This window comes from Ornithodoros turicata, chromosome 1 (assembly GCF_037126465.1).
Source record: "Ornithodoros turicata isolate Travis chromosome 1, ASM3712646v1, whole genome shotgun sequence".
In the NCBI taxonomy this organism is placed as follows: domain Eukaryota; kingdom Metazoa; phylum Arthropoda; class Arachnida; order Ixodida; family Argasidae; genus Ornithodoros; species Ornithodoros turicata.
The window spans coordinates 20,576,927-20,602,388 of record NC_088201.1 but is presented as its reverse complement, the minus strand read 5'-3'; the positions used below and the strand labels follow the sequence as shown (position 1 = coordinate 20,602,388).

The following is a 25,462-nucleotide window of genomic DNA, read 5'->3' as shown; positions in this document are numbered from 1 at the left end:
CAGTTATACGACGTATAATGTTGACTCGTGAGTCGGCTTTGCCCTTAATATGATTGATGTTAGCAGCTCATGAAAGCTGCGCATCAGTAACTATTCCCAAGAACCGGTGATGGGACACATTCTTTATCGCGTGGTCACTAAGTCTCACTTGAAGCTGTGTCACTTTTTCGAGTAAAGGGGAGGAAAACGGTCTTCTCGGAGGATACATTCATGCCGCTTTCGGTTAAAAAGGCAACTGTAGAATCTAATACATTCTGGAGGCGCTGCTGCAATGCTGGTAATTGTACTCCAGAAGACCATAAACATATGTCGTCGGCGTACATACTAATATGCACATTTTTGGGCAGACAATTTGGTGAACTTGCCATAACCACGTTGAAAAGCAGAAGGCTCAGGACGCCGCCCAGCGGCACTCCGCTTGAAACATCGTGATGATCACTATCTCCATCTTCAGTATGGATATACATTGTCCTGCCGGTGAGGTAGTCTGCTGTCCAATGGAGGAGGGATCGACCCCGGATCCTTCGGTTGTACAAAGCACAGAGGGCGTGGCGCGTGGCTGTAGCTGACCGTGTCGTACGCTCGTTTGATGTCTAAAACGGCAGCCGCAGTGATACGATGACGAGCACGTTCATGTTCCACAAACGTCACCAGATCCAATACTCCATCCATAGTACATCGGCCCTTACGGAAACCAGACATACATTATGGAAGCAGTTTTTTTTCTCTAGTGCCCATTCTATGCGGCTGAGTACCGTTTTTTCCATAACTTTGCAGACGCAGCTCGAGAGACTTATATGCGTGAACGATGCCAAATCTCTGGGGGATTTTCCAGGGTTCAGCAGTGGAATCACCTTGGTGACCTTCTAACTGAAAATGAGCTTTCCCTCTATCCAACTCGTGTTGATAATACACAACAAGGCTTCCTGAGCCGTGATGAACAAATTGGATATATGCTGATGGGTGATACCGTCAGGACCAGACGATGATTTGCCTCACCTTGATTTTGAAGGGGCGTCGAGTTCTGCCAGACTAAAGGTAGCATCCAGGGCTGCACACAGCACATCATCAGATTAGCACGGTATTCCTCGTGGCATCGTCCACAGATACTGGATATGCACTCGTCACTGAGGATGCAGATTGTCTGGTGAAAAGTCTACAGAATTCATTTGAGGCCGACCTCTCACCTGTGTTGCGGTAAATAGCCAGAGCTCTGAATGGGTGTGATGTTGGTTTATCCAAGGGTCCTAATTATCAGCCACAGGCGTGTCGTGGGTGTAAAAGGAGAGAGGGTGGCGCAAAAAGAGCGCCACTGTTAACGAGACAATTTTTGTAAATGACGACGAATTACGCGGTGCAAGCGGCATGCTTCGCGGTGGTCATCCTGATGAGGAGAACGGCGAAATTTCCTGTGAGCTCCCCCCCTGCGACAAATTGCTCGTAACCTTTCGTACTCCGCGCCAACTCGTGAGCAGGTGGCTGGGACTGTAATGACCTTGGTCGCTGCCTCACCGGACTTTTTCACACCAACAGCGAAATCCTCCACAGTAGCTGCACCTGCTACGTCTGCTAAGGTCGTGAATAATTGTTCGAAGGGAACACTTTGCAGCAGGGAAAGGTAACGGAATATTTTTCGTTTCGGTTACCACCTCCGTTACTGGCCCTTATTTGTTTCTGTTTCAGTTTCGGTTACCGCCATTGTTGCTTTCGTTTCCGTTACGTTTCCATTTCGGTTTTCGGTACCGCCCCACCCCCCGCTTTTTGTTTTGCTGGTTTCTTTTGTTTTCTTTTTTAAAGCTTTGAGATCGTGACAAAACCTAATCCCTCTGCGTTCTGAAGTCTATTTTGAGGACTCCAGGGATACATCCGCACAAGAGACAACGTTTATTCAAAATATACATATACGTGATTTCTATGAACAGCTAATATGAACATGGTTTTCAGGAATGTTAGGCGCTTGCAACTTACAAGTCACCATAAGCGTATAAGAACTATGCTTCTTCTATTTACTGTATACTACTTACTTATATGCTTCAGTTTGATAGTTCATTTTAGTTCAGCCAATTTTAGTTTTCTTAATTGAGGTTCATTTCATAAATTTATACATGATACGGTAAAGAATTGCAATAATTCGGGTCCTGCGGTACCCCAATAATTACCCGTAAATTACTGTTGTTTCCGTTTCTGTTTCAGGTCTTCTAAGTGTGCGATATCCCGTTTCTGTTTGTGTTACCGTTACCTGTTATCTTTGGGGTATAATACCGTTTCTGTTACCTTTCCTTGCTTTGCAGTGCATAAAAGATGCTACCACTTTAAACCGTGAAAGGCTGGAATGCTTCAAGTGAAAGCGTGCCGATTGCTAACAGATACGTCATACAGACAATCGTGCGTTGGACTTAGGGTTTGAAAAATATAATGCGTACCCTTTTTCCTTCATGAGTTTGATAGCGCCACGTGCGGCACGGTTGTATGAGCCCTAGTGAATACCTGATAGCTATATCGTGTGGGTCGTGAAAAGAGTGTTCTAAACATTGTAGTTTGCACTGTGACTATATTGATTAAAAAGTCCTTTCACACACATGAAAACGGTCCCGGTCACGGTCACATGGTCACGAACGAACATGCTTGGTCAATGAAAACGAACAATTATTGGTACGTCGACCAGGGTCACGTTCGATAAGGACAATTTAATCTAATGATTGCCAGTGGACTTCCTTCCTTTCATTTATTATTATTGTAATTTTCCAGTGGGGAGGGGCAGGGATGACGGAAGTATTAACTGAACGGCGGACGTTGGAGTCATGTCGAGTGGTTGAGCGGTACAGTGTCGGGCAGGGTTTCGTTGAGCCCCCTGCAGCCCAAATCCCGTTTAATATAAACCCTACAATTGCCTACATAGATAATTTTGATACGTATTATGCACCATTTAACCTGGCACGTGACGTTTATTGCACAGTTAGCATGCCCCAGTTTGTGGATTTATCAAAATCACGAAGTAATTAAACGAAGACCACACCAAGGATTACACTCACTTCTGTTTTATTGTTGTCCGCTTTCAGGTGCTCTAAGATATAGCATGACTCAATACACTTGCTAGGAGACACACGTCGCCCTACCATTGCCAAATAAGAGGTGAGAGCCAGCCTGCATGTCGATACGTTGGCGGTCTCTTTGAACAATATTTTCACACCAATTTCAGCCATGACTGGCTCTTGCCGCAGTGGGCCTTCTTTTGATATGTTAAACATTCGTACGGGATGTTTTCTTTTGTCTTCTTTTTTTTTCGTCCTTGTCACCAGAAAGAGTTCCTATGCTGATAAAACCGCCATGCGAGAAAGCACCACTGAGAATAGAGATAACCCAAGACGGAGAAGCAAAAATAAGGTCTCAATAGGTTCGCCTTGTATTTTTCTGAATTCTCAAGGTTCCTCTCATGATCTATGAAAGAAGAAGATTTGATTTGTCTTGTTCTTTGGCGAGCGATAGCGTACGCCTTATTACATCCACATGATAAGCTATGATTGTGGGCCGCAGTTGCTTCCTCCTAAGGAGACAATAGCTCAAACTGTGGTAGGAATTAAGGTGTTATACCATGAGGTGAACAATATGTGTTCGTGTAACAAGGAAATGGAACCACAAACAATCTACAGGGCCAATAACAAAAAAATTGGTACATGCGGCTTAGTAGCATTACAGGGACCGACTGAAGGGTTCTTCACAGCGGTTTCCTTCAAGGTGGTTAGTACAGGCACGATCTCTAAATTCACTTTGCGTGTCTTCGAAGGAACCTAGTAAAGTGCACATTTCATTATGGAACTTCAGACAGAGCAGAAAGAAAAGTTTACTGGGCAGAGGTCGGCTAGGGTGCTTGCATAATGAGTTGGAAATACTTACACGACAAAATAAGGAGTGCAAAATAAAAATAAATTACGCCATGTCCCTAAAAATGCATGTATCATACAACAGTGAGATGAAGATGTTCGTGAGGTATGAGTAATAAGGGTTCCACGTGCCGGTAACTGGACACAATATACGGGACAAGCGACGTACCAATATTTACATCAATTCACAGCCAGTGTGATGGTTCCCATTCATTGAAATATACATGGGAAAATTTGAGCAACACAAACGAGTCGTTCCAGCTACTCCTTCGCACTGTACTGTCAGCGTCATCGGACACTGCAGCAAACTCGAAAGAACAGGGCTCCAACGTGAAATGGCACAGCAGGAAAATTAAGCAGGTTCTCCTGGAAGGTGACCTACGTAACAAATGCGTACTTCAAGACTATAAGAACATGAGACACACATTCTGCGCGGGTGGTTCAGCGGGACTAGATAACCACGGTGGACTGTACACGTTGGTCTAGCTACAAAACGGCTTCTTCGAGGCTTTGGGAACGCAGACTAGTGTCTTCCTTGATAATTGTTCTAAGCCGGCTCCTATACCTTTGCCGTTTCCTGAAGTATCCTGGACAACAGCAACACAACACATTGGTAAACGCTCTTCGAAAGTCTCTGCTCCAACAGGCATAGATGACAGGATTCATTCCGGAGTTAATCCATCCGAGCCACGTAACAGTGGAGAATACAAGGTCAGGTTCGGTAACACAGTCAGGCCCGCAGGCACCCATAAGAATGTTGGTGACAAAGAAGGGAAGCCAGCACAATATGAAGACTCCCATAACGATGGCCAACGTTTTTGCAGCTTTGCGCTCTTTGGCCAGCTTAGCGAGCTTTCGGCTCAGCGAAAAGTTCTTGAAGTTTCTTGACACGCCGGTAACGTGATTCCTCTCAAAGCTTTCGTTGGAAGTGGAATATACCGTTCTGTAGTTTGTCGAATTGAAAACTCCACCACGGTGAATGCGCAGCGTCAGCGACGTTGCCTCTTCGCCGTTGCAGGATGTGACTTGTTTACAGCCGTGTTTCAGATTGCGCGTTTGCTCCACAGCCGCTCTGTATATGCGATAATAGGTGAACACCATTACCATGAGAGGTGCATAGAAGGAAATAGTTGAGGAAAACACGAGGTATCCTACGTCGTCAGTGAAGGAACATTGGAATTCCGTTGGCTGAACTTTGGTGACTGCTCTCCACCAGGCGATGGCGGGAAATGAAATAAGTGCTGAGCAGACCCAGACAGCAGCAATGAGTGTGGTCGCTTTGGCTTGCGTCATGCGGCATGGATAGCTTATGGGATCCGTGATTGCCCAGTACCTATCTAGCGATATGACGCACAAGTTGAGAATTGACGCTGTGCTTGCCAAGACGTCTATGGAATGCCATACATCGCACAGGTCTTGGCCGAACATCCAGTGTTTCTCCATGATTTCGTGCACCGCTGAAAACGGCATAACCACAGCACCGACGAGGCAGTCCGCGGTGGCAAGAGATGCAATGAAGTAGTTTGTGACTGTGTGTAGATACTGTTCTTTCGCAACGGAAAACATCACAAGCACATTGCCAAATATGGTGGCCACACAGAAAAAACACAAGAGGACACCCAGTGCCGCGTGCTGAACGTGGAGCTGCTCATAGATAGAATATGTTTCCGTTGTGAAAGATGTCGTATCGTTGAATAACGACTGTATCGATACAGTAGAGTTAACCAGGCTCTCGAGCACCTCTGTCTCATTCGCGAGTGTCTCAGGGTCGAATGAGACGTTCGACATGGAAAGTGGGATAATGTCGAACCCATTGTAGTCTTTGTCCAAGACAGATGGCTCGTCATGGTAAAGTTGAAGTAGCTGCATTGCTCAGTGGAACTCTCGGGCAAGAATCACAACCTCGTCTTGCCCACTGTGGCAAACCTGCAAAATACAAATAATTCAAACCATGAATGCATGGAAAAGTTCTGCATAATATACCACACGTAAAACAGAACATAGTAAATACATGAGTGTACCGCAGGTCTCACAACAAAATAAACAACCGCACTCAATCTCCGTCCTTCCTAAGGTTCATATACCCCACTTAACGGGTCTGTTGTTTTATGCCTCTAGGATCACAACTAGATAACGCACACCCGAAAATCAGTCTCATAAAGGGTGGGCTGTATTATGCATTTGTTTCAAGCACCACCAGCGCAACAAGCGGGCAGTTTTACAGCGACAGCTGTTAAGGATTCAATATCGTGAAATCCTGTCCGTACGTCGCATCACCGAAACCCCTTCTCTCCGTTGCCGCGAGATGAAGCGAAGAGACGAGAAAAAGGCGCGCGATGCAGATTGGTAATTTCGGAGAGTCACGATAGTGACGTTAGTGTCACGTGCATCAGAGAAAAAGTGGCAGCATCGGGGCGGCGGTTGCCGCTTCACATGTCAGGGCATGTGAAGAATTGCCGCCGCGCTCGTTGCCGCCGTTGCCGTCCGTTGCAACTCGTTGCCGCGAGTTGCCGCCCGCTTCTCGTCGCCCTAAGCAGCAGCGGAGACGGTATTGCGTGTGTGCGCCGCGCGGAGGTTTAGGCTCCGTGCACTAATGTTTCGGAGTACTGCTAGCGCCGCCTCCCGTGAAGGCCGTTACCAACTGGGTAGGTGGTTGACACACGGTGGCAATGTGGGGCAATGGAAAACGCAGATCCTAACACTAAAAAGTGTCAACGAAGGATGGTCACAACAGGAGATACTGTTGCTTCGTTCGTTGTTTTAACCTTGAGGGCGATGTTGACAACGAAACTGGGAAGCGTTTGAAGTTTCAGCGCCCCGTTCCGTTTCCCCGTTCAAAAGCCGATCGCGACAGCGCTGGGCATCTGTCACTCAAAATAATTCAAACGGCAAGGTAAGATTTTCGTTGGATTTCTAAAGCAAGCATATCATACTAAATTTGAAGAAGAAGAGTAATTCTTTCTTCACATGCAAGATCAGTGTTTGCCAAACGGCAACACACGCGCCTGCAACGGTAACACAAGCGGATTTTCATTTGTGTTCTATGTTATTCTGGAATGGATTCCATTTAATGGGCATTATGACCTTAGTGGCTGATGCGCCAATAAAACCGGAATCAAACCAAACCATTTAATGAAAGAGTTTCTCGGTATCTCGGTTAGTAGCACGATATCTTATCTCGAAACTGGTTTCAACTATGAGACCACTTTCTGTATGTGTTTCAATAGAGTATTTTGTGAAGTAAAATAAATGTCAAAATCGTCATGCATCAAATACATAACGCTGAATTAGGGACGCCGTCATGTGTAATACGGTCGGACAGACAGCGCAATACACAGACAACGGCGTAAAGAATATTTCATCATGTGCTAGAACAACAACAACTACTACATGAATGACGATGGGATGAGGTGTTTCACCGCAGCAATTGTGACACACGTGCTAGAAGTGCTGGCTGTTTCAACGGAACATAGCACCGACTGATCTGTACTCCCTAATGATGTTCACTGCAAAAAAAAAAAAAAAAAACACTAGTTTTACACATAAGTGAATGCTAACTCTGTTGCCGGCATATGTGCCGTAAAGTAGTTATTGCAAAAAAATTTGTTTTGAGTGCACACTGCGGTGGTGGTGGTAGTGAAATGGCACACTGTACAGCTCCGATAAGTGAAAAGAGAGCCACTTCCATTACAGGGATATTAAACTGCCCAGCCCGGAACTGTGCAGTGTGCACTCCAAACGGATTTTGTGCAGCATACGTTACGGCACATATGCCGGCAACAGAGTTTGCAGCCACTTGTACAGTAAAATTACGGATATTTTTCTTACGGATATTTTGCTTCAAGTTCGAACTTAGTTACAGTGCGTCAACAACGCGGTGGACTTTGTATTCACAGTGCACCATGTATCAGATCTTTGAATCAGTGCTTTGTGTCAAATAAATATTTCTTTTAGCCAAAAGAAGCTTCAGTTATTTTGAATATCGGGTAACGGGGGTTGGCGTGAAATCCGGTAGAGGTCGATGGTAGCCAGAACCGGCCGAAAGCTCAGCCAAAGTTAAGGCTTCTGATTGGCCGACTGGTATTGCATAATTTCTACAACGTTGCACTCTCATTGGTCGAATGCCCAGTGTTGTGTGAATTATCTCAAACTATGGGCTCTATGGGGAGCTGTTGGAGCCTGGCTACGGTGTACAAAACTACTACAGCCATTGCAGACGGTTCACCTACCCAGTTGCGAACAGTTCCGCCGCTGAGTGGCGCCGAAGGCAGAGCGTCGAGCTGCCCCCTGGCGAAGTGCACGGGGCCTATAGCGGCGTTATGGGCCGTTAGGGGAGGGAAGTGTACGTACGGAAGATGATCCTGCTGCGGACTACAATCGACAGGGCGAACCATGCACGTCTGGTCTGCTCTGTCGCTGTCGCTGATTTGATGCCACTATAACTTGCATATCATATCTGCCAGTTTGTTTAACATTCATTTTGAAATAACCAGCTCGCGTGGCTCAGTGGTTAGCGTGCTTGCCATGTCACGTCGAGACTGGGAGGTGCCAGGGGTTCGAATCCCGGTGCCGGCTGTGCTGTCTGGGGTTTTCCTGGTGTTTTTCAGACGATGTCAGACATATATCGGCACAGTCACAGTCGGCACGAGTCTGCCCAGGACGCACAATCCCCAGAGGGTTAGTCGTGACGTTGGCTGACGTTGCCCACCTCTGTGAGGCCGAGCTCTTTCAGCACTACTACCACCACCACCTTTTCAAATAATTTATTCCAGGTTTGAAAGAACTCCCGCCACGTGCGTGGACAGGTAAATGTATAGGTTTGTTCAGCACCGTTTGAAAAACATCAGACTGATTAAAGATTGAATGCGTATGATGCGCGTGACTCCTACCTAAGTGATGATGATGACAGATGGAATGAAAAAAAAAAGGGGGGGAACCCCATTAGCACCCCGCGGTTAACTACATTAAAGACCCAATTCGTGAAATCCAACGAAACCACGTCTGTCGGTAGTGACAAATAGTCCACCAGTTTCTCTGTCGCCCTCGAGGACGTGATGTTCCGGGCGTGGTGCCCTTGCAGGCATACAACGCTCAGACTCAACAAATTAGGCGTTGTATTATTCCAAAGTATCATAAACCTTGTAAACGTGACAACATTGCACCTTCCCTCCCGTGCTTCTCTGCTGTCGGCAAGTCTAAATGAGCTTCAGTATTCTGGTTTGCATGAGAAATCGTCGAAACCCAAATCCGATGAAACCAAATTTGATGTAAGTATTCATAATAACAACTATATTTTTTTTAAAATAATTCGTGGCTTTTCGTCGCGAGACAACTGCGATTAGGGGCGACGCCACAGTGGTCGGTCTATGGATTTATTTTACCCACCTGAGGGTTCTTTAACTGCGCGGATAAGCTCAGCACACGGCACATACATTATTTACTGTCAACTGAATGATGGCAGTTGAAGGAAACGTATTTAACGTCCCTTGCGGAAGACGGCGTGTGCAAGCAACTTGTTACCCTGCCACCAAGTTGCTGGCGTTCTCGGCCGGGATCGAACCCGCAACCTTGGGATAAGTAGGGGGACACGCTACCAACAGATCCACCGCGGCCCTTTTTTCTTTTTTTTCAAACATTACAGCCCTAGTTTTCAGCGCCATTTCATTACAGCACTAGTTTCCAGCGACACTCCGAAAACGAACATCTAACATACACCACTCCCCAAGAGGGAGGGAACAATGCAAAGGAAAACACAACACAAAGCTGCCTCAGTAATCAACGGGTCCAGTCCGAAAGAGGGTAATCACATGCAGCCACTTCTAGGATGTCTCCTCACAAGACGTGCAGATTTGAAAAAATCACCCAGCGAAAACAGCATTCGTCGAAATATGGGCCAGGATCCTACAGTAGTTCATTGGCGTCATATGTCCTACGTGCGACCCAACAACAACAACTAAATGAGTGATGATGGGATGAGGTGATTCACCACAACAATTGCGGTACCATACCTCAGTGCATGAGATGATGCATCTGCAAAGATGAGGCATACACACTCGCACACACACATGAGACACTCAAATGAGATATCACACACGCAGGTTATTCGTAACTGATGGGTACAGTAGTTCATCCGGTCGGCCACCCGAGATGAAATGCTGTGAAGATCACATCTCCGCATTCATGGCAACAGCTCTGAGGTCATAGGAGTTCAAGCAGGTTAGAAGACATCAGGAACACATAGAATGAGTGCAGGCATTGACGGTGCTACACAGGGTTAGAACAAGTACCCAAGATTGCTGCAAGGCTGAGCGGCTTGTTGTTGATACGGGTCAGTTGGGACTGGAGCATTGCTCTCTCCGAACTGTATAGAGGGCAGTCGATGATGACGTGTTGAATTCTTGCCACTATGCCGCAGTTGGAACACGAGCTGGTTGACGCATAACCTAGTCTCTGTCCGAACTGCGGGGTGCAGGCCACATTGAGGTGAAGTCAATGCAGAAGGGAGGGGAGACAGCGGGGCAAACGGCCTGGGAGGGAAAACGACAAAGTTCGATCGACGGCGTGCAACAAGGACCTGTGTCTGTAATGTCCCGGCGATATTGTTGGGACGCCATTGGTAGGATCATCGCTGACGAGAATGCCCTCCTGTCACCACGGGTCAACATATTCGGTACCACCGCCTGGCATTGTCTGGCAACAGCAGCCACTCTGTCAGCCTCTTCATTTCCGCTTAGTCCACAGTGACCTGGGATCCACTGAAAAGATCCAACGCGACCCAAAACGCATATAGGTAGTCAATCTTCTAGTTTAACCACACTTAGAAATCTTTTGCCACTGTTTCGCTGTCAGTTTGCCACGATACATACTCGCCAGTATGATACTATAGACACGTAAGCTATGTGTCCCGTTTTCCGAAATGATTCCAGACTTTTGGATGAGCCCACACCTTTTGCAATAGTATAAAGTAAAGACACAAAGGACACATTTTCGTTAGGGCAGGCTGCAGACTGAAGTATATGGGGAACCCGCTTGAATAGAATAGTGCGACCGCACGTAGTGAATCAAATTCCGAAGCTGATTTATTGTTCCAGCATGAGGAACGTGCTGCGATGTCAGCTGGCTTGTTGACTGTCCGCAGCTCGTCGCCGCCGCACGCCCTTGAAGACTTACGGACCGATGTCTCACGGATGTCCACTATCTTGGCTTCTGTAATGCCCAACAGAGAGGGCTCGTCGGTAGACAGGACTTTTCGCCAGCAACACCGTCGTCGCCGCTCACGGTGTCCGAGGCGTCCTCTACGCTTTTCCCCGACTCGGAAAGACAACCCAACAGATTTCTATTGGTTCCATTGGTCACTTGGTGCACGAGCGCGCAACTGCCCATCATAGTGCGCATGGCCAGGAATCCGCCCCGGGTGTCATTGACCGCGGCGTGCGGGCACTCTTCGACATTCACCAGTACCAGCCGCATCCTTTTATTTCCGACCGGATATCCAAGCGCCGTCTTCTTATAGACACCGGCGTCGGAGTCAGCTTAATTCCGGCTACCAGGAACGAACGGCTATGCCGTCCCGTCTGTTAGGGAGTTTTAGTACATCGGAAGGTGTTCACGATAATGGTTCCCAAAACGTGATTAACCAATTCCCCTGTTTCGTTGAAGCGGGTGACATCACATTGCTAAGTCTCGATTTGATAACTTCGTAGATTTCTTCCGATGTACTAAAACTCGCTATTCTCGCAGCCGCAAGCGATTCAGGCATTGGTGTTTATGGCAAGCGCTCCCGAACGCTGTCACTTGGGCTACGCCATTCCTTTTCATGGATCTTTCGAACCGCAACCATTTTACACAGCATTATTTCCTGGTTGTTCATCAGCGGAGCTGGCTTCCTTCATCACTTTGGAATAATCGTCGACCTCAACCGCAAGACGCTTACCGACTCTGCAACGAACTTGCGGGTCACGGGTACTGGTTTGGTTCTTCGTCGCCCTACGTCCAGTGTCGTGATTCCGTCGCTTCAGTCCCCTTTTGCTGGCATTTCGACTGAATTACCCTCACTCTCGAAATCCCCCGACTGGACCAAACCCATGCGTCACGACGTTGCTCACCATATTTAGACCACCGGTGCACTTCCGCCCGCGCCGCCTCGCTCCCGAGAAGTATAATATTGCCAAAACCTCATTTCAACGCATGATACGCATCGCTCGACCGTCTTGGAGTGACTGAGCCACGCCTTTGCACACGGTGCCTAAAAAGACAGGGGCGTTCGCGTCCCAGCGGCGAGCAGGCCCTCAACGCCGCCACCAAACCTGACAGATATCCCGTGTCCGATATCCGGGACTTTACCATCAATATGGCTGGTGCACGATACTTCTCTAAGCTCAACTTAGTGAAGGTCTACCACCAGATATCCGTTGCACATGAGAATGTGCCTGAAACTACCGTCACGACACCATTTGGGCTTTTCAAATTCCTCAGGATTCCGTTCGGCTTACGGAATGCAGCACACTTCTTTTCAAAGATTCATCGACACCATCTTGCGTGGACTGCCGTTCGCGTTTGGATACATCAGCGACATCCTCATTGCCAGTGCGACGGCTTTCATGACAGCTTGACAGCTTTCATGACAGCTTTCATCTTCTGGTCACTCGACTCACGCCGGGATCGTAGGTAATGGCAGATGAGCAGACGACACGGAGACGCGGAAAGAGAGAAAAGCCAACAGATGGCGCACATCGCGCAGATATTCTTACAGGTTACAACAGTTTAAACCGAACTGCTCAACAGCTGCTGTTATTCTTCCAAAGAGGTCTAATAGTAATTAGTAACCTGTCTCAAATGCGTTACGTAGTACTCCAATATCACGTGATACCTGTCGAGCTCCCACATTTTTTCTAGGCGAACGTAGAAGGTCGCCACCGTTCAGTTTCTAGAAGTGTTCAAAATTGATTAGTACGAAGAGTATGAGCATGCCGTCACAAAAAAATAGTGATTCACGTTACGTATAAATCTTCTCCCAATTTATTTATTTCGAAGTGGAAGTCAATCACTTAAAAAAATCAAGCCAACTGGATAATACAGTGAAAAATGATGACGAGCGTAGACTTGGTTCCAGGCCTTCGAACAGCTGGTAGCAGTGTTCCAACGGGACACGATGTTGGTAAAATAGTTAGCGACATTTATTTCAAACACCAAAGAAACTGCCAGATTACTGTACGCATGCAATCATCTTACGCAGACATAAAAATATCGTCCGAGTTAATGGCCATTAGATGGCTCATTAGAAAAGGTGAGTCGATACTTTGGGCATTTCCGTGGTGTTATCTTGCGGCACGTCGCAGCCCTACATGATACACCGCAAATATGAGAGGCCCGTGCCCATAAAAACTTCCCGAGTTGCAACCTGCGCGACTCGCTGTGATTTACAACGAGTGAGGAGTGGGCACGTATACTGTTCAGGGACCGTGAACGCTTGGGATAAATTATTCCGTGCGTCACTGCTACTTTTGAAAGAGCTTCCCCCCCACTATTATGCCGAGTCAATCTGTCCTGAAACGAACAAAAAAGGCTTTGCTGTAATTAGAGCAATTCATGGAACACGAAGCGAAGATAAATGTCACTGTCACGTTGAATGTCACGCCGGAAAAAAAAATTCAGAAAGATACACACGCGATCGTATAAAAGGAAACACGTGTGAGACTTATCCCGGCAAATTACGGTTAATTGTGCAAATAGAAAAAAAGAAAAAGCGGAAAAGAAGAAAAGGTTTCCACGTTCAGGACCTGCCACGACAAAGTATTGTACACCGTAATCCACCACACCTGGAGCTCCAGGAGTCAGTCTTGTATAAGTTGTAAAGGTTGCCCCAACTTGCCATGGATTCTGTTGAAGCTGCCGTGCCTTTCAGTTTCAATATACGGAAGAACCCTTGGCGCATAAGGATCTTCTTGCGACTGTACCATTTCAGAAAAACAACTTTATTTGATGACGATGATTGGGAAGTTTCATCGCCAGGGGCGATATTCTCCCCCATTGCTGGTGGAAATGTGGGAAATGGAATAACGAGTCGCCTCACAGTGAGGAGGATCGAAGTCCTACGGTGTCCAAAAAGGTCAGAAGTGCTTTGAGGGCAGAGCGTTGGTGGACTGGACCAAGCAATTTTGACAAAGTGAGGGGGCGAGAGTCCAGCTGTTTAAGAGACCCTGAAAGTGTGGTTCGTGAAGTTTGGTAGTGCGGGCAATGGAAAAGGATGCGCTCTAGATCTTCCAGATCACCGCAGCAACGGCATCTTGGAGAGTCAACTTGTCTCAAGCGGTAACGCCACTGAGCTGTAAAAGCCACATTGACCAAGTGTCTGCTCACGGTATGTTTTCTGCGGTACTCCCAAAAGGTAAAACATAGTAGCAGTAATAACGGTCCGCATATTTTTCTACGCGTTTTGCTGAACCGAACATATGGTTCGTTATCGTTATTTATTTTTTAATTTGGCGCGCTCCAAACGTCACCCGGCGGCACGTGAAAACTGTTTCGGTTGGCCATCGCGCGGGAGCTCGTGACGAATCACAGGGAGGCGATGCATTTATCGCGCGGTGTGGAATAACGAAAGGTGAGATGTGGTAATGTCTATTACACGTAAGGTTTGTCTGCTAGCATGTGTGGCATCATGTCATGCCTGTAGATGAGCATCGATCCCCTGCGGATATATTCTGTCAATCCAACTCTGTCATTTTCTGTTCCAGACCGATTGCGACGCCACTTTGCCTCCCTTTTGCAAAGACCTCGGCTCAATCTAGCCTCCACTCCACAACACAGACTCGGACATACACTGACATAAGCTTCTGTTCCAACTGCGGCGTATGACGAATATTGAACACGTCCTTATAGACTTACCTATTGGATAGACAAATATTTCGGGCTCATTTGGGTGACATCAATGGGAAGCAATTCAGCCTTTCTGAAATTCTAGGCCCTTCTCAGTGTCTTGAATCAGTTATGAAGTTCTTGGAAGTGTTGAAGTTCTTGTGAAGTTATGAAGTATGAAGTTCTTGACAACCACTGGCTTGTTCCAGATGCTTTAGACCAAAGATGGTGAGTGTCAGAGATAGTGTTCTCTGCAGTTACATTTTTGTGGTTGTGATATTGTGATTAGTTGTGACCATGGAGGCTCTGTTTTCTTTCACTGCATATACACATGGGACCATTTCATTAGGGACTCAGGGGAGAGTTATCGCTAGTGTGCTTGCCGGCTGAACTGAACTGTAGCTGTCGGCAGTATAGTGAAGTATAACGCCTTTTGTGTGCACGCGGTGGCGTCTGCCTATACAGTGTATGCCACACCTGTCATGCGTGCATCTGCTGTGTGTGCGTACATGCGTCCTCCATGCATTTCATTCCCGTCTCACTCGTACAATAACCCTCATGTGGTTGGGTAGGCTACTGCAATTCCTGCAGTGAAACAACTCATGCTATCATCATCATGTACCCGTTGCTGTTGTTGTTGACAGCGACATTTTAACGAGCGTGAACAAATGACCTGTCAACTATTGCTTTCCCCTAGACCCCGCCCCATCTCCCACTAACATTTCCTCCCTTCCTTATTTCAATAAACATATTCCCCCCCGCCCCCCCCCCAAAAAAAAGTGGACAGGAGGAGAAGGAGGAGGAAAAAGTCCTAGCCCCGTTCCAAATTGGGGGGGGGGTATGTTTATTGAAAAAAAGAAATAGAGAAAAGGTTAGTCAGGCGTAGGCCGACTTGCTATTCCTTTAAAAAAAGAAAAAGAAGAAAAACAACAAAAACAAAGCAAAACCACACACACACACACACACACAAGGGGGCCTAAGAGGCTGGTCGAGATCCCGGAGGCATGAAGAAAGCTCAAAAGCTGAACAGGGTAGTCGTAACCGCCCCCTGGTTGTGTAGGACAGAGCCGAGCAGAGTGGCCAAAGAGACGTTGGGGTAACCAAGTTGTCGCAAGCGGCGTCGGAGGACGAGTCGTTGAGAGGGATACCGGTTGCAGGATAATAGATAGTGCTCAATGTCGGCTTCCACGCAACAAGTTGTGGAATTGGGGGAGCTCGTCTGGCGCATTTTATACAGGAGTGAGGGTGTGCGTGCAACATTCATTCGAAGACGATGGAGGAGTGACTCTTCAGCTCTATTGCAATGGCAGGCAATAGTAAAGTCCTGCAGGGGGTCAATGAGACGTAAGAAATGATGATATGAGGTAGAGTCCGCTCGGAACTGCCGGGTACAGACACAGCGCCAACGGCGAATGTGCAGGGAACAGACAGAGGTTGTTAGGGGTAAAGGGGTAGCAGTGAGAGCTCTGGTAGATATTGGGAGTCTCGCCATTGTGGCTGCGTGGGTGTTACCAAGAAGGCCTACGTGTCCCGGGATCCACTGAAGCGTCACAGAATGGCCAGTGGCATGGAGTGCATATTGTGCTGGGGCGAAAAGAGAGCAGCAGATATAGTGAAGCCTTGCTGTCAGTCTGAAAAAAAAAAAAAAAACACTGTGCAGCCGGCAGGCCGCGCAAGTACTGTAGAGTCGACAGGATGCCGAGGAGTTCTGCTTCTATAGAGGTAAGGGAGTGCAAACGCTTGCTGAAAGTCACTATCAGGGATATAAAATGCAGCGCCCGAGCTGTCTGCCGTGACTGAGCCGTCCGTGTAGTCGTGGCGATGGTTCTGATACGTGGAGTGCAGGAAGTCGAGAGTGAGTTGGAGTGCTACAGGTGCGGGAGTGTCACGCTAGCGCTGAAGACCGGGGATGGAGGAGCATATATCAGGACGGGCAAACGTCCACATTGCTGGCGCATAACAGGGAGCGGATGAGGAGGAAGGAAGATGATCCTTCAGGCGAGCGATGGCCTTGCCGAAAGCTGAGTCAGGGCAGTCGTCGTCAATATGGCGGAGATAGTGGTGAGGGTGACGGGTGTGACGCTCCAAGTTTCTTGATAAAATCGGCTTCACAGACCTTTTCCAATTTTCTAACATCAAAGGGACAGCGCGCCCAGTTGCTTTCAAACGGTCGCAAAAGCTCGTGTTCCCCCACAGTTGAAAGTCATAAAACTTTAGTTGACATGCACGCAGTGTCTCTCCGTGGGAAGGGTGACATCTGCTCCCCCTTATACAGTGTTTGTTTGTTTGTTTGTAAGAAAAAAAAACAAGAAGAAATTGAACTCGTCTCCCGACTTGTTCTGCTACTCCTAACAAAAATTATCACCCCACCCCAACCCCCAAAACTACTTCCCAGGTCCTCTACTCCTTATACAGTGTTGTTTTGCCCTAGAGGCGAATTTGTGTAGAAGGCAGCATAACTGTATGTTAACGGAAGCGTTGGAAATTACAGCGTTCTTAGAATGCAGTGTCGGACGCACATGTGTTCTTGGTTTGGCGTACGTGACTGACCCGGACTGTGACATGACGCGAGAAGGTTATATAAACCAGGGATGACTTCGAGAGGGAGAGAGAGTGGGACAGTCGCCTAAACAGTCAGTCGTAGTTTGCGTCGAGGATCGAAACCAGCGAAGAGTCTTCGAGATGTGATCCAGAGCGGGAGCCCGGACGGATGCCCGGAGGGAGATGGACGACGGCGGCGCCTTGATGCCTGGAACCCACCTTCGACCTGGGGGTTCGTCCCCGAAGTCTCCTTCCACCTGCGCTGACGTCCGGGCTACCGAAGTTACGACCTAGAGGCCTAGCTGGCGGTGACTAAGCGGAAAGAGGTGCACCCGACGACGATGTGGCGAGCGGAGAGAACGATCGACGAGGGCGGTAGCCGAGTTCCTGGGACCGAGCCTCCAAGTGGGACGGTAGGCCTGCCGCCAAGTCGCCGTCTTCGCTATTGTTTGACCCGGCCGTGGACCAAGAATGGAGACCAGAGCGAATGAAGATCGACGGAAGCAGCAACCGAAAGCCACAGCATGCAAAGTCGGCCACGTAGGTCACTGCTGAAGTTGTCTTCAGAGCTCGTCTGCCACGCCATCGTCCATGGCCTGGTCAAGAAGTGGTGTCGTCGGGGTGCGCAAAATCAGGGTCAGTCACTCTTGCTGGCTTGTTGTCTCTCCCACGTTTGCACATGATTCTCAAAATTTGTTTGGCCGAGATTTCCGTAACCATTCAGCAAATCATGTCATATACTTAGATTGTGTTCGCTTGATATCATGTGTGTTGTGGCCGCGATTTGTATTATCCATCATACGAACTGCATAATGGCGTATTGCTTAGTTTTATTCATTAAATCGTGTTTGTTGTTGTTAATGAAGTGTGTGATTGTCATTCCTTCTCGCCTCTGCGGGTGCCCACGTTAAGTGCATCCCCTTTTCTTGGTGAATTTTGTGCCCCGTCCCCTTCGGCTACGGCGAGGGACGTCACACGGGTGAGATAGCAAGTATATACTCGAAGGGTATCAGTATCAGATTGGCTTTAACCGATATGTGTCGGTAATATATGACACACCGGCCTTCACGTCAACCACTTGAATTTCATGCCTGCTACACACACACACACATACATTGGATGATGATGGGGTGGGCGATTCACCGCCGCTGAGGCGGTACACTGCCCTATTTCGCATTGGGGGAGGATGAAGGGATGATGATGGGGCTTTCAAAGAGCCGTCGCCAGACCGGTGGAGCACAAGTACTCCGCCAGAAGACGAAGGCCCTGCGTCTGGTGAGCAGCGTTCGACCACGGACCGAGGATCTTCGCTAGATTGAACGGCCGCTTGTCAATGCGTTGCATAGAGAGTTCCATAAGGGCACGCTCGTGGTGGTATTGCCCACAAGCCAGGATGACGTGGCTGAGGTCGTCGTGCACTCCACAAGTGGGGCAGAGGGAAGACGAGGTGGAGCCGAGACGGTGTTGAAAGGCAGGTGTAAAGGCAACGTTGAGCCTCATGCGGTGGAAGAGAGCAGTTAAGGGGCGCGGTAGTTGCGGAGGGAGGACGAGAGAAAGCGTGGGATCTACTTCAGACAGAAGGGAGTGAGCTATGTCGTGTTCCCACTCAGCCTGCATCTTGTGACCGGTGAGTGTCGAGAGGAGGTGTCTTCGGTCGCCCGACGACATCATTATCGGGGAAAAAGCTGCGTGCTGATGGGCGTTCAATGCGACTCTGTCTGCTTCTTCGTTGCCGCTGATACCGACATGTCCGGGGATCCACTGCAATACTACAGTGTGCCCTGCAATGGTCGCCTTCTTGTAAGCTTGCAGGATGTCAAAGACAACAGGACCGAGGAGTCCACGTATCCCCAAGTTGGCCACACACTGGAGCGCTGGTCTTGAGTCTGTAAAGACGACCCAGGACTGAGCTGGACTGGCTGATATTTTTTGCATAGCAAATAGAATGGCGTAAAGCTCGGCACACGTAGACGATGTTCTGTGAGAAAGACGGTGACCACAGGAGACTGACTGAGATGGAATGACAAATGCCGAGGACGATCCACCCCGAGTAGATGACCCGTCAGTGAAAACTGACGTTGACGCCGTGTAGTTGTCGTTCATCATGCCCAGGGTAAGCTGGCGACACACGGGGCTGTATCCCTTTTCCTTCCATGCAGGCCAGGAACAGTTAGGCGGGTGACTGGGCTTGACAGAGACCATGGAGGGGCACTGGGAGCCACTGTCTTCACTACGAAACGAGGGACGCTAGGCTTCAGCTGAGTCATCACCGAGCGGGCCTTGCAGTGCTTGCGCCTCAAGATCTTCGATACGAGCGGGTGCCGCCGATGATGGGATAAAAGGCGGAGGAAAAGTCGGCAGGTCTCAACGTAGCGAAGAACCTCCAGCGGGGTGTCCCTCGCTTCAGCAATAACTGCTCGGGTATCTGCTGCTCGGGGGACGCCGAGGCGCACACGAAGGCTTCGCGCCAGGAGGCACTGCAGCTTATGAGCTGAAGATGTCGGCAGGCCATTAAGCACCGGCAAACTATACGCGAGGGACCCTCGAGCCAAAGCCCTGTGGACGGCCAACAGAGAGCTCGTGTCACTGCCCCATCTCATGCCTGTCAACCGACGGATCACTGCAATCCAACTGTGGATCTTGATCTCCAAGCTTGCAATATGCCTCCGCCAAGAGAGCCTAGCATCAACAGTGAGACCGAGGAACCTATGGTGAGACACGTGCTTCAACGGTATGCCAGCGACGGAAAGCTGGAAGGGCCTCATGTCTAAGCCCGCCAGTGACAGAGTGACAGGTACTGCTGGATAGCATCGAGAGCGAGTTGGAGGCGTCGCTGGAGGGCAGGACGGGATTTACCGCTGGTCCAGATACAAATGTCATCAGCATAGATGGGGATAGCCACTTTCCTACCGACGCAACCTCCAAGGCCAGCCATAACAATGTTAAATAAGACGGGGCTCAGAACACTCCCCTAGGGCACCCCATGGGTCAACTCGACAAAGTCTGTATCCCCCTGGCTTGTGCGGACGAACAGTTCCCGTCCATGAAGGAAATCAGTAAGCCATGAGAGAGCTCTGAAAGGCAGGGCGGCATCAACAAGGCCATGGAGGACAGAAGCGTGGCTGACAGTATCGTACGCCCGCCTAACATCGAGAAAGGCAGCCAGCACAGTCATCTTGCGCACCTTTGCGTCTTCCACAGAAGTGATTAAATCGAGTACCGAGTCTATTGCTGCTCTGTGCCGTCGAAAGCCTGACATTTCTTCCGGGAAGACGCGGCGATGTTCGAGCCACCACTCCAGTCTAGCGAGTACCATGCGCTCCATCAACTTCCCAAGGCAGCTAGTCAGGCTCACTGGTCGAAAGGAGGAGAGCTGCGATGGTGGTTTGCCTGGCTTCAATAGCGGAATAACGCGTGCGCGCTTCCAACTGTCGGGTACTTTCCCTGACCTCCATGATCTATTAAATACCTCCAGCAGATACTTCACACATTTCTGATCAAGGTTGCAGAGAGCCCTATAGGTGACGGTATCCGGCCCAGGAGAGGACCGAACCCGAGACAGCAGCAGCGCGCTTCTGAACTCGGACAGTGAGAAATCCATATCCATGTCCGGGTCAGTGACTATGGGCGCAGCTTGGATCCGTTCGACTAAAGTAGTCACATGGGAAGAAAACCACGTTGTACTTGCAGCCTTCGAAGGAGCGGCAATGGTGTTGCAGAAGGCCTGAGCCACCTCTGCTTCGGACTTTGAGGAGGACAGCGCAAGAGCACCTAAAGGATGCTGGTTCGTGAGAGGTTCGCTTTAACTTCTTGCCACACGCCTGATCTTCGCAGGGCTGTCAAAAGATGACAACGATCCGCAGAACTGCCTCCAGCGCTTACGATCAATCGCAGCCAGCTCCTTAGTGACCGCCTTGCACGCGCGGCGGGCTTCTTTGATGTCTTTGAGCAACCCAGTTCGACGAGCTTTGCGCTCGGCGCGTCGACGGTATGCCCGCAGCTGCTCAACCCTAGCGTTTGAGCCGAGATGTCCAGGAACGACTCTAACATACTTGCTTGATGAACGAAGGGCCTCCTCGATGCATCCTGCCATCTCGTCTGCTGAGAGGTCAGGTCGGGTGCTGGTGGAACACAAGGCGCGAAAGGCTGACCAATCCGTTATTGTTACAACTTTATGCCGTTCTTTCTGAAGAAATTTTTGAAAACCAATGAAAATGGGAAGATGGTCACTTCCCCGACCGTCCAGGCCAACCGCCCACGACAGGTACCTGGATACATCCTTTGAGCACAGAGAGAGGTCTAGAGAGTCTGACCGAAAACACCGGCCGAGGAACGTAGATGACCCATCATTGAGAAGATGCAGTCGCAGATCCTCTATAACGTCCGCCCAGATTTTGCCGCGGGTGTCAACCTTTCTGCTACCCCACAAGGGATGGTGTGCGTTGACATCACCAATAACAACAAACGGGGCTGGGAGACAGGCAAATATATCCCTAATACTGCGAGCTGTGACAGTAGCCGACGGGGGAATGTACAGGCTCACAACAGTCAATACGGTACGGCCCATGCGTACTTTACACTCAATGTAGTCAAATGGGTCACGTCGAGAGTGAATTAGTGCGGAAGTCAGGTCATTTCTTACGCAGATGATGGTTCGAGACGGAGATGTGTTGTCCAATGTGTAAGTGATATATCCACTAAGTCGAAAGTCTTGCGGGGCATACGCTTCGCAAATAGCAAGTACTGATGTCTGATGCCGAAGAACGAATGCTTTCAAGTCAGGTAGCTTATTCCGAAGGCCACGCGCGTTCCACTGCAATATGGCAGCAGATTTACACGCTTGCTGCATTGTGTGGCAAAAAGAGATTTCCGCTGCCAGAAGACTTAAGGCAACTGGGAAGCACCAGGGAAACCGGCGACGACAGCCTTCAAAGCGACAAAAACTAGCGGCAACAGTGCGCTGAGCATGTCATCCCGGTTCTCAACCATAGAGCTTGAACGTCTCAGCTCGCTCGACACTGCAGGCCGCCGCAGAGACCATTGCGGTTGATGGCTGGCTGCATCCGCGTAGGAAACTTTTGGAGAAGCCTGCCGCAAATTATCCGTGTCCGCCTTCAAAGGGTTTGTTGAGTCGGTGGCAGACGCCGCTGTGCCGCGGCTGACCATTGGAGGGAATTGCCATGTAGGAAGTGTAACGCCCTGGGGGGCACGGGGGCACCTCGAAGACAGTTTAGCAGGCTTGGCGGGCTTAGCAGGCTTAGGCGCGGGATGAGCAGGCGGGACGCGAGCATCCGCTTGGTTTCTGTCGGAGCTGCCAGACTTGGGCAAAACGGCGTCCCGATAGCGCCGAGTGGCTACGTTCTTCTGGATACACCGCGAGTCCGCCTGCTAGTCATGCCTGCTAGTGAATGGCATGGGTCCCTGTTTTTCGGGTGGCATATATGTATCTCTCTGCACACGCCAACCGAGGACATCTCAATTGTTCCGTGAACGACTTATGCTTAGCTTATTTCACTTCATGCTTATATATCTCTCATCCAATCTTACATATGTAAACGAGTAGAGTACTGCTTCCCAGCGGTGAAACACCCCATGTAGTCATCATTTAGCCGTTGTTACTCTACACGCGCACAGATACCCTTTTTCGATCTCGTCTTATAAAAATTCGACTGCGACATTTTTATCCGGTAAAATGGCACGTCAAATATCCTAAACTGTACACCGATACCTTGGGAGAACGGAGAGGATTTCTCGTCTTTATGGTTCCAAAAAGAGGAAGTGGCGAGAGCAGTTTAAGGGTTTATGACATTCGATTTGTTTATGTTAAACGAACTTTTCGAGTACTGTGTGAATTTTCAGCAGACGTACCAACTCAGACTGTTGTTTACTTATTCACTGCTGTTAGTCTGCGGCATTGATATAGTGCGAGTTCACAACATTTTAGATGATGCCACATTGTATGTCGTTGTCTAGTATAATCTGCGACTCCATGCTTGTGCAGTACAATCGGCACAAAAGCTCGAAATACGCCGAAACCTAACATTTTTCGTTATCTGTTTACGACGTATATACGTGACATCCGCTATGCACTTAAAAAGCATAACGTCAGAGACCACTAGCCTAGTCGGGAATTTTTTAAAAATGAACATTTTCGAGCGTCATTCTGATCGTGTGGCAGCCATTGAGTTGCTCGATGGTGATGGTAACGATAATGTGATAAAGAAAAAAAGGTTCAATTCATCCTCTCATATTAACCTCTTCGAAGTGGGGGTAGGAAGTGCGAACACCGCGGGGACGCAATCCATGTCATCATCACTATTGATTCATTTATTGTTGTTGTTACCTAACCTAACATTACCTACCAAACTGGCTGAAGTGCCCAGCCACCCCATCGTCCCCTGCCACTTTCTCTGGCCGAAGTGATTTATACCTGACACATTTCGCCTTTTTGCGCTTCGAAGAAGAAGAGAGTATCACGGTATGCAAAAATGACATCTTCTCTTTGCAATACAATATAGTTTCATATTACCGTTATCAGGGTCGCATACAGTTACCTCACGAACCTTTCATATGGCGGTATTAGATCTCACTCAAGAGGAAACTATCGAACGAAACTTTCTTGAACACAAGGAATAAGGGTAAGCCCTTATGCTCAGTCATCTGATGCACACAATGTTCACAATGTGAATGTTTCGAAGCGAACGCAAACATTCTCGAGACCAGAACTCGATAGAAAATTTCCCATATGCTCGTACAAAGGAGGAAGAAGAAACGCGAAATCCCGTGGCGGTTGTGAATCGGTTCTCTAAACAGAGAGAGATATGATATTCGTTATGAAAAATGAGGAGTGATGGGCCACGGAAGAACTCCCGGTGCGATGAGTCTCTTGCTCGCTTATTCTTTTCGTGAACTGGCTCCTGTGCCACACTTTGGCACGCCTGGAGCCTAGTGTACATTATGGGGTTTGAAGAAGCCCCGAATTGTAGCGTGTACGTGCTCACACAATAGCCGCGGCCGAGTGGATGATAAATGACGACGCACATTCAGGCGAATTGCTTCGTTTATTCAACTCTGTAATGTGCTAGCGACGCAATGAGTTTTTCCAACAGAAATGTCACGGGCTCTGTGTTCCCGCCGTGCCTGCTTCCGTATAACTGTAGCCATTTATACTAAGTACACGCACGGGAGCCAATAATAGCCACTAAACTACCACATTCACTCAGTGACATCCGTGCAAACGACAACATTTAAAAGTCGTGGCATTATTTTCGTTGCGGCGCGAACCTTCGACCATTAAAGGGGCAATAAACAGGTATACGGGGCGCACTTTTTTTAAATGCATTGTGATACGTTGCCGACGGTGAACGTTTTCAAAAAATTGCGCGTCGCAAAAAAGTAAATAATGGCTCCAAACCGACTGAATATTCACTGCACTCTTTCGCCCTTATGCCCCGCCCTGCGATGGCCCGGCGACAATAGCGACACGTCATTTTGACGTCGCGCATCATCAGCCATTTAGAATGTGGGACGCTTATACAATAATCTTGTTGTAATATCGAGAAGTGAAGTCAACTCTAAACATATTCCCACTTGTCCAATCCAAGATAGCGAGTTCAAACCGTACCAAAAACCCTCAATATTCTATTTCATGTGCGCACTACGTTTTCAGTGATGTATTGCTCCACGAGGTCACCGCGATGTTCCCGCAACCGGTTCCCTCGCGAGCTGCAGTGGGGTCCGTCATTGGCTAGGAGAGCGAAATCTCCCCCACCTCCAGCGCCTAGAATTCGGTGTTGCTATACGCTGGAATATAGTGACGTGACCCGGTTCCAAGGACAAGGAGAGACTCGCGCGAATTATGCTCTTTGAAGTGCATTGTTTCGTGTTAAAGACTCTCGCTAGAAGCAAAAGAATTTCATATTTGGATATCGGAAGCTTTCATGATATACATTCTTTCATTGGGCATAATAATTGGAGAATGTTGGTCGACCTGTTTTGTGCCTCTTTAAAATTTTATGTAAGCACACGAAAGAGGAAAGCGAGAAGCATGGTCTTTGCAAAACGAATACTGTACCGGCAATAATGGTGTGGCGAAGCAATGCGGCAAAGTTTTTTTTTTAATTTCGTGTTAGCGCCGCGAAGCAACTGTGGCTATAAGCGGCGTACACACGTGGACAGATGGA

The 25,462-nt window shown here is 48.6% G+C and overlaps 1 protein-coding gene across 3 annotated transcripts in view; it reads right to left on the bottom strand.

Moving 5' to 3' along the window:
* Positions 1-2,687: 2,687 nt before the first annotated feature.
* LOC135377600 (dopamine receptor 2-like) overlaps positions 2,688-25,462 on the bottom strand; it is a 343,978-nt gene continuing 321,203 nt past the window's right edge. For all 3 annotated transcript variants that reach the window (XM_064610133.1, XM_064610135.1, XM_064610134.1), the window contains one exon: positions 2,688-5,807. In XM_064610133.1, coding sequence (XP_064466203.1) covers positions 4,368-5,750 — 1,383 coding nt within the window. In that variant the 5' untranslated portion in view covers positions 5,751-5,807 and the 3' untranslated portion in view covers positions 2,688-4,367. The remainder of the gene's footprint in view (positions 5,808-25,462) is intronic.